General features: G+C 33.6%; 2 protein-coding genes across 2 annotated transcripts in view; both read left to right on the top strand.

The window, feature by feature from the left end:
• Positions 1–3,766, top strand: part of LOC136827047 (mediator of RNA polymerase II transcription subunit 1-like) — a 23,043-nt gene extending 19,277 nt beyond the window's left edge. Inside the window, exons 3-4 of the mRNA XM_067084796.1 lie at positions 915–1,273; positions 3,641–3,766. Coding sequence (XP_066940897.1) covers positions 915–1,273; positions 3,641–3,766 — 485 coding nt within the window. The remainder of the gene's footprint in view (positions 1–914; positions 1,274–3,640) is intronic.
• rk (rickets) overlaps positions 1–10,000 on the top strand; it is a 725,726-nt gene that overhangs the window by 230,658 nt on the left and 485,068 nt on the right.

A 10,000-nucleotide genomic window follows, 5' to 3' on the forward strand; every position in this document is an offset into this window, starting at 1 on the left:
TTATATATATGTATATATTTTATATATTTGTGTATATATTTTTATGTATGTATATATATATATATTTATATATGTATATATAAATATATTTATATATTTATATATATATATATATATATATATATATATATATATATATATGTATATATATGTATGTATGTATGTTTATATTTGTATTTCACACACACACACACACACACACACATATATATATATATATATATATATATATATATATATATATATATATATATATATATATTTATTTATATATATGTGTGTGTGTGTGTGTATGTATGAAAACATTACAATCTCTGAATTGCTGAATTGTAACTGATACTTATTTACAATTGCAAAAATCGTTTATCGGAAGAGACATTATATAAAATTCATAGAATTCATAGAAAAATTTCCTGTATATTCCAGTATAAGATAAAAGGTATCCCAGAATTGGTCACCTGTAATCAACCAGAGCTCTTTTCGTCTGAAAGGTTATTTATCACCTGTCATTTCTTTCCGAGAACTCCATTATTAAAATTGGAGCGACTTTTTAATGGTACGTCTGTTTATGGCGAGAGAAATCTCTCTCTCTCTCTCTCTCTCTCTCTCTCTCTCTCTCTCTCTCTCTCTCTCTCTCTCTCTCTCTCTCTCTTATGTAAACTAAAACATGCGGATACTATAACGATACAAATCCTGCTTATTTCAGAAACCCCTCTCTCTCTCTCTCTCTCTCTCTCTCTCTCTCTCTCTCTCTCTCTCTCTCTTGCTCATCCGGTTGCGCAACACCTTTTATATTGAACGCATTTAATTTTTAATCTGCCGATGGCAAGGGATCAACAAGTGTGTGTTATCTTAAAGCAAAATTTAATCTCTTGTTTATTTTTCCAACCTCCCACCTTCATCCCCTCCTCCAGGTAAGCGTCGTCGTTCCTCCTCCTCCTCCTCCTCCTCCTCCTCCTCCTCCTTTCCTCCTCCTCCCCTCTTCTTCCCTTCCTTCTTCTCCTTCTTCTTTTTCTTCTATTTTTCCAAGCTCCCACCTTCAGCTCCTCCTGGTAAGCGTTATGGTTCCTCCTCCTCCTCCTCCTCCTCCTCTTCTTCTTCTTCTTCTTCTTCTTCTTCTTCTTCTTCTTCTTCTATTATTTTTCCAAGCTCCCGCCGTCATCTCCTCCAGGTAAGCGCCATGGTTGTTCCTCCTCCTCCTCCTCCCCCCTCCTCCTCCCCCTCTTCTTCTTCTTCTACTTTTCCAAGAGCTTACCTTCATCCCCTTCTCCAGGTAAGCTTCGTGCATCTTATACCTCCTCCTCCTCCCCCTCCTCATCTTGTTGTTTTTGTTGTTCTATATGTTTATTTGCTCCCACCTTCGTCCAGGTAAGCGTCGTGGTTCTTCTTCCTCCTCCTCCTCTTCTTCCTCTTCTTCTTCTTCTTCTTCTTCGTGTTTATTTTTTCCTTGTCTTTGGTTGTCAGGCAATGACTCACAATTTGCATACGAGTGATTAATGTCCGCCCAGGGGGCTGTTTGACAACATAAATGTTTGTGTGTTTGTTTAAAGCCTCAGATTTTTTCTTTCGCCCGCTCCTGTTACTTGCTCGTGTCATTGTAGGACATTCTCTCTCTCTCTCTCTCTCTCTCTCTCTCTCTCTCTCTCTCTCTCTCTCTCTCTCTCTCTCTCTAGCCCGGTTGCGCCAGTGTGTGTGTGTGTGGTTTTAATTTTTCTGTTAGGTACGTGAGCACACATACGCACATATATGTATATATATACCTATACATACATTATATATATATATATATATATATATATATGTATATATATATATATGTATGTATATATACACAATACACCAATAGGCTATGAATTTTGTCCTTATAAAATGGTAACCATTAGATTTTTGTTTAAAATTTCGCTACCCCACTGCCCTTGTCCAACCTGTCTTTAACCAACCGCAGTTGATCAGAACCAGGTACCTTATTTAAGGTTTAACCGATAATCGCTTCATACGAATACAGATGTAAAGATAGATAGATAGATAGGTAGATAGATAGATAGGTGAAATCATAATTTCACCTAATAAATGGCTTTCTTTTTTAGAAAGCACTAGGGAAATTTACTTTGCAGAATATTAATTAGTTAATTCTGCGGAGAAAATTAATGTACTCCAGTCGTCCTAAATCTTATATGTTTTCATTTGTTTTGTTTATGTTTTTTCCAACACGTTTTAAATGAAAAACTGATGGTTAACATTTTATAAGGACAAAATTCATAACCTATTGGTGTATTGTATATATACAGTATATATATATATATATATATATAAATATATATATATATATATATATATATATATATATATATATATATATATATATATATATATATATATATATATATATATATTATATATATATATATATATATATATATATATAAATATATATATATATATATTATAAATATATATATATATATTATATAATTATATATATATATATATATATATATATATATATATATATATATATATATATATATATATATATATATATATATATATATATATATATATATATATATATATATATATATATATATATATATATATATATATATATATATATATATATATATATATATATATATATATATATATATATATATATATATATATATATATATATATATATATATATATATATGTACATGCTTATGCGAGTCAGTCTTAAGGATAAATATTTTTGTTATAATAGATTATCTCCTAAAGTGATTTCTTGTGGTTTTGACTGTTTGCGGTCGATGGTAATTTATTCGGTAAATTTTAATTGAATTTGTGGAATTGTACACAGATGATCTCACGACTACAGAAAAATTTGATGGATAAAATAAACAATAATAAAAAAAAATATTCATGAATATACTGTAGCCACTTTAGACTTCGACTTTTCTATTTTTCTGCAAAGCACTTCGGAAATATTTTTCAAAGCGATATTTTCCTTTCACCAACTAAAAAAAAATATATAAATAAATCCAATAATGTCATTAGATAACTTAAACCTTCTTTCTATCACCATTGATGTACTTGACATTAATTTTTTAATAAATCTGTTTAATTTTTCACCGTAGAGGGTTAGTGCCGTCAGTGCACCTCACGCTGTGCACTGTAGGCATTGCTTCAGGTCCTTTGCAGCGACCCTGCAGCCCCCAGCTGCAACCCCTTTCATTCCTTTTACTGCACCTTCGTTCATATTCTCTGTCTTCCTTCTGGCTATCCACCCTCTCCTAACACTTGCTTCATAATGCAACTGAGAGGTTTTCCTCCTGTTACACCTTTCAAGCCTTTCTACTCTCAATTTCCCTTTCAGCGCTGAATGACCTCATAGGTTCCAGTGCTTGGCCTTTGGCCTAAGTTCTATAATCCTGTCTATATTTAATTATTGAAATGCGTTGATTTTTGTTTTAATAATTATATTTAATCATCAAAACGAATCGCTTATTTATCTATGCGGCAGCGATTTGTTTGTTTACTTACGACGTCTGGAAAACCACAGATTCACACGCAGAAACTTCCAGCGACGCAATCAGGTCTCACTCTTTTTTGACAGTCGGACATTTCTGTTGTCAAGCCTCATTGCCTGATTTCTTGTCAGACCCGACATGATTGGAAGCCTGATGATTCCTTCTGGTCGAACCCCGCCGCCGCCGCCGCCATCACCGAGAAACTCATTTTAAAGATGCGGCGACCTGGGATTCCTCCCACTTTCGTCTCCCGATAAGAAAAATCCGCATTCTTTCGCTCTTCGAGACACCTCATAAATATTAAAATATGTATTCTTTATTATGCTAGCCATGCCCCCTTCCCCTTCTCCCCACCCTCCCCCACACACACACGCAGAACATTGCTTAGGAAAGTGGCCAGACCTGAAATTCATTGGCTAATTTTAGGATAATTTTTTCTTCATGTGACAAGCAAGTTGTTGGTCGTACCTACGGAAGTTGTAGGTTGTTCCAGCAAACGTTGTTGGTTGTACCTGAAAAATTTGATGGTTATAGCTGCTAAAGCTCATGATTATATCTGCAAAAGTTCTTGGTTATCTCTTAAAAAAATTATTGGTTATACTTGGAAAACTTGTTGCTCATACCTTCAAATATTATTGGTTATGTCTTCGAAAGTTGTTGGGTATAGCTGCAAAAGTAGGTCTGTGACCCCTGCGGTTCCTTGAAATGCTATTATGCTTGAAGGGGAGGAGGCAGAATTTAATAATAGGAGGCGCTTAAGAGGATATGAGGATGCAAATCCTTCAAGCGTACAGAGATTATATAAAAGATAATATAAATAAGGGCGATTTATAGTATTCTTACAGTTGCCTAATACGTCAATCCTTTTGATTTTGGTAGACCCACATTTATCATTTTATCCAGCCACTTCATTTCTTCTATATTTCCTGGGGATGGGGGAATATAGGGGTTGATATAAGTGAGAGAGAAAAAAACAGGATGAATTTGATGCAAGAAAGATAAAGTAATAATAGTTTGTAAGTTGTTTATCTAAAGTCATCAAGAGTTCAAGGGTTATACCTTTTGACTAACAGTTTATATATATATATATATATATATATATATATATATATATATATATATATATATATATATATATATATATACATATACACACACACACTCTCTCCCTCTCATATATATATATATATACTGTATATATATGTTTATTATATATAGTATATGTATGTATGTATATATATTATATATATATATATATATATATATATATATATATATATATATATATATATATTATATTATATATTATATATATACACACATACATACACACATAAATATATACATACATTCATACAGACAAACATACATTCATACATACAGACACCCATTCTGATAATTTGCTACTTAGTATATTTAACAAAAATACAAATTTCGAAGCATCAGCAGTAACACTCGCTAGCTAACGACTAGTAAGTTTCCAGAAATGCTCAGACAAGTAAAAAAAAAAAAAAAAAAGAAAAACAATCACATAAAACAAAAGAATTCCCCGAATTCCAAATGCCCGGGGAACATGATCGTAATGGCTTCTCTGTGCTTTTGTTTTGCTTTTGTCATCACGTATGCAACTGAATGCTTGCCGGATCTTGCAAAAGAACTCTCGTGAAATTTATGCTAATGATAACGACTGGTCAGTCTTGTCGTGTACAAGGAAATAATACCTGAGGTCAACTTGCATAACGAATGATACCTGGGTCAGTTTTTTTTTCTATGATGCCCAAAGGTCAACAGACAGTTAGAGAAGATTGATACTTATTCATTTGTGGATTTGAAAAGCAACGAATGATGTTTTTCATTCTTTTCATGTTTGAAAATAGGGAACTTTTTTGTTCAAAAATACCCATAAAATCAAGGCAATATTATAGATAAATATTAATGTAAGACACTTTACCTTTTCTTCGTATAAATGGGTCACACAAGCTATCGCAGAAAGAGAGAGAGAGAGAGAGAGAGAGAGAGAGAGAGAGAGAGAGAGAGAGAGAGAGAGAGAGAAGAAAATTTTCCTAAAAAATTTTCCCTGAAAAATCACAAAATAAAAGAGAAAGAGAGAGAGAGAGAGAGAGAGAGAGAGAGAGAGAGAGAGAGAGAGAGAGAGAGGCAAATTTTTCCCATAAAACTGACATCCACAATCGATAGAAAACGATAAAAATTAGAGAGAGAGAGAGAGAGAGAGAGAGAGAGAGAGAGAGAGAGAGAGAGAGAGGCAAATTTTCTCCCAAATTTTCCCCATAAAACTGACTTATCCACAGTCGATAAAAAACGATAAAAATAAAAATTAAGAGAGAGAGAGAGAGAGAGAGAGAGAGAGAGAGAGAGAGAGAGAGAGAGAGAGAGAGAGAGAGGCAAATTTTCTCCCGAATTTTCCCCAGAAAACTGACGTTTCCGCGATAGAAAAAAATCATAGAAATAAAAATAACTCGGATATCGGAAAAAAAAAAGTTAGCTGAATGACTGAGCGTTCCGCGAAAATAAAAATCGTCGAAATTTCATCCCGGTAAACAATTATCGTGACAGCAAATGGATTTCCGACGAAGTCAATATATCCAGCGAATAGATAAATTTTGAAGAGCCGAATGTCGGCTAAATTTTCCATGGGATATTTTCAGTGGCGGCCAAAATAATACCTTTTAGTGATTGCCTGGCTCCCCGTACCTTGAGAATTTATGAATAAGGAATATTCAAAAGACTTTTGGAATTTAATAGGCTAGAATTTATTCATGGTCTTACTTACATAGGAATTTCATCAAAGACGGGAGTTAAATTAAGACATTGTCGGCGGGAAACATCACTGAAATTCAGTGCACAAATGGAATATATATATATATATATATATATATATATATATATATATATATATATATATATATATATATATATATATATATATATATATATATATATATATATATATATATATATATATATATATATATATATATATATATATATATATATATATAAATACTATACACACATATATATATATATATATATATATATATATATATATATATATATATATATATATATATATATATATACGTGTGTGTCTGTGTATGTGTTTGTGTAAGGTACATCTTTCTCCTTAAAGTGCCCAATCAAAGAAGTCAATTATAAATCAAGCAGGGAAATTTTCAAAAGTTAATAGAAAGAAACCATAAAAAAAAAAGCGTACAGTCTAGCTCTAATAGACACTTGATCAAAGAAGGGAAATCTATTAAAGAAGCTTTTCAAGGAACTGCAGTGCACTGAGGACGAGACTAATGAAGATCCCTGAATAGAACTGGACTGCATTTCTTGGATAGAATTCGGACCCGTGAAAATACCTGTTCGAGAAAGTTGGACTCTTTGATCAAACCCCGAGATTCTCCAGGCTCTCTCTCTCTCTCTCTGTCTCTGTCTGTCTGTCTGTCTGTCTCTCTCTCTCTCTCTCTCTCTCTCTCTCTCTCTCTCTCTCTCTCTCTCTCTCTCTCGCAAGGGGGGGAACGCAGCGTGTCTATGATAAGTTGGGTGTGCAGTGTGAGACGAATTGGTGAATTATTTTGAGTTTTATTCTAAGAGAATATTATCTTTTAATATTATCTTTTTTATTTCTTAAAAGAACACTTTTCTGTCTGTCTGTCTGTTTGTCTGTGTTTCTTTTTGTCTGTTTGTCTGTAACATGTTCTCGACATGTTGTCAATGCAATTTTTGAAAACATTGGAAACTTATTTTCAGTTATGCTTGAAGAGCCAGTTACGCTATTCCCTTCAAACTTTCTCTCTCTCTCTCTCTCTCTCTCTCTCTCTCTCTCTCTCTCTCTCTCTCTCTCTCTCTCTCTCTCTCTCTCTCTCTCTCTCTCATGCACAAATAAGAATCAGAACATACATGACAACTTTTTGCACTAATTTATAAAGCGAAAAAATTTTTATCAAAAATAAATTTTTCGTGAAAGAAATTTTCTAAATGCGCGTCAACTTTTTATAGCAGTGTATAAAAAAAAGTGGTAATCAGATTTTAAAAAATTAATAATTTTTGTTAAATAAGTATCTAATGACAAGAAATATATTGTATAACGTTTCGGCACCGAACCCAACCTCATTATCATTCGCGCTAATCAAGCACAGCAGTGATATAGACTCCCGCTGGGCTTCCTGCTTTACATTTGAATAGATAAAATCCCAATTTGTTGACCGAAATTCAATTTGCTTTATTGGATGAATGGCCTACAAGGCGATGATGGAAGATGTCCAGTAATCGTGCTTAATAAGCATTAGAGAGAGAGAGAGAGAGAGAGAGAGAGAGAGAGAGAGAGAGAGAGAGAGAGAGAGAGAGAGAGAGAATTGAATTAGAATGGAATTGCATTTCACGAGATGATTTTCGTCCATTTAAAGACGAGAAATGTGTGTGTGAGAGAGAGAGAGAGAGAGAGAGAGAGAGAGAGAGAGAGAGAGAGAGAGAGAGAGAGAGAGAGAATTGAATTAGAATGGAATTGCATTTCACGAGATGATTTTTCTTCCATTTAAAGACGAGAAATGTGAGAGAGAGAGAGAGAGAGAGAGAGAGAGAGAGAGAGAGAGAGAGAGAGAGAGAGAGAGAGAAAGAATTAGATTAGTGTGGAATCGCATTTCACGAGATGAATCTCGTTGATTTGAAGACACGAAATGAGAAGGAGATGAAGAAAGAAATGAAGAAAGAAACTACGGACGAAAAGTATAAGAAAAAATTTAAGTATATTTTGGATATCCCTGCTTTTCTTATCAAACCGAACCTAATCCTTCTTTTATTGTGCTATTGGCTATAGTAATAAGTAACTCTTTATACCATTTACAAAAGGCGAATGATATCGTACCTCTGACTTCATTCACCTTTTAATAATAATAATAATAATAATAATAATAATAATAATAATTCAGCATTAGGATAGCCAAGGTCACGCGAAAGACTCCTCATAAACGGGACGAGACTCGTACTAAAGCAAATCCTCTAATTAGCAACGCGAGCAAGCGTCGAATCTCAGATCTGGAACCTGGTACACGGTATAGCCTCTGAGTCTTCTCCTACTGCTACTTCTTCTTCTTCTTCTTCTCCTTCTTCTTCTTCTTCTTCTCATTCCTTTGCTGCTTGCTCTTGTTTTTGTTGTTGTTGTTGTTCTTCTTCCTTTGCTGCTTCTTCTTCTTCTTCTTCCTTTGCTGCTTTTTCTTCTTCTTCTGCAGCTGTTCTTCTCCTTCTACTTCTTCTTCTTTTGCTTTTGCTTCTTCGTCTTTTTCTCCTTGTCTTCTTCTTATTCTTCTTCTCCTTCATCATCATCATCATCTTCTTCTTCTTCTTCTTCTTCCTTTGCTGCCTTTTCTTCTTCTTCTACAGCTTTTCTTCTTCTTCTTCTTTCCATTTTGCTCCTTTTATCGTGGACATTTTATTCCCTCCCTTTCAATCCGAGACGCTACAGATATCACCGGCATTTTTCTCAGCTGGGCGCCGCAGCTGGAACTCCCCTGATTGATAAGCAGATAGAAATAGCATTATTTTTCTCTCTCCTGCGTCTGAATCGCGCGCGCGAGCGCGCTGCAATTTTACGAGGAGACTTTTATCAGCCTGAATTTGTTGCGTCGGATGTCAGTTGTCTTTTTTCGAGGGGTGGGGTGGGGGATGGTGGTGGATTGGGGGAAGGAAAGTTTAGGGGTGGGGGTTAGAAGATATCTGCTTCCTGGACTTGTTGATTGATTTGGGAGAAAGAAGAATGTATGATAATACAAGCGAAGAAAACTATTAATGTATAAAGAAAGCAGGATAATGCAATAAGGCGTTCATCATACATTACAATGCAGGCTAGTTAATTAGCTCAGTGACTGATTCGGGAGAGAAGAAGAGTGTAAGATAATGTAAGCGAAAATATATTAATATATAAAGAAAGTAGAATAGTGCATTAAGGGGTTCATAATATATTACAATGCTAGCTAATTAATTAACTTGGAGAATATAATATATAAAGCAAGTGACCTTTTATCATGCAAAGGAATGCAATTTATAATGAAGGGAACATAATGGATAACTACTCTTAAAAATAATTTGAAACGCAGAGGTCATAGTTTACAACGAAGCTAATGAGGACGTGGTTTATAACGAACCTGATTTTCCTATAGCGAAATAAATATGATGAATAATGATTTAGGAACAGACTGTACCATGTAAAATAAATAGACAAAAACGGTGGACTAGATTTCCAAAATGTCATGTGATACCTTGAAACGAAATTATTATTATTATTATTATTATTATTATTATTATTATTATTATTATTATTATTATTATTATTATTATTATTATTATTATTATTAGTCAAAAGATGAACCCTACTCATATGGAACAAGCTCACCACAGGGACCACTGACTTCAAATTTAAGCTTCCAAAGAACATGGTGTTCATTAGAAAGAAGTAACACGACGTAATG

This window comes from Macrobrachium rosenbergii, chromosome 41 (assembly GCF_040412425.1).
Source record: "Macrobrachium rosenbergii isolate ZJJX-2024 chromosome 41, ASM4041242v1, whole genome shotgun sequence".
NCBI lineage: Eukaryota > Metazoa > Arthropoda > Malacostraca > Decapoda > Palaemonidae > Macrobrachium > Macrobrachium rosenbergii.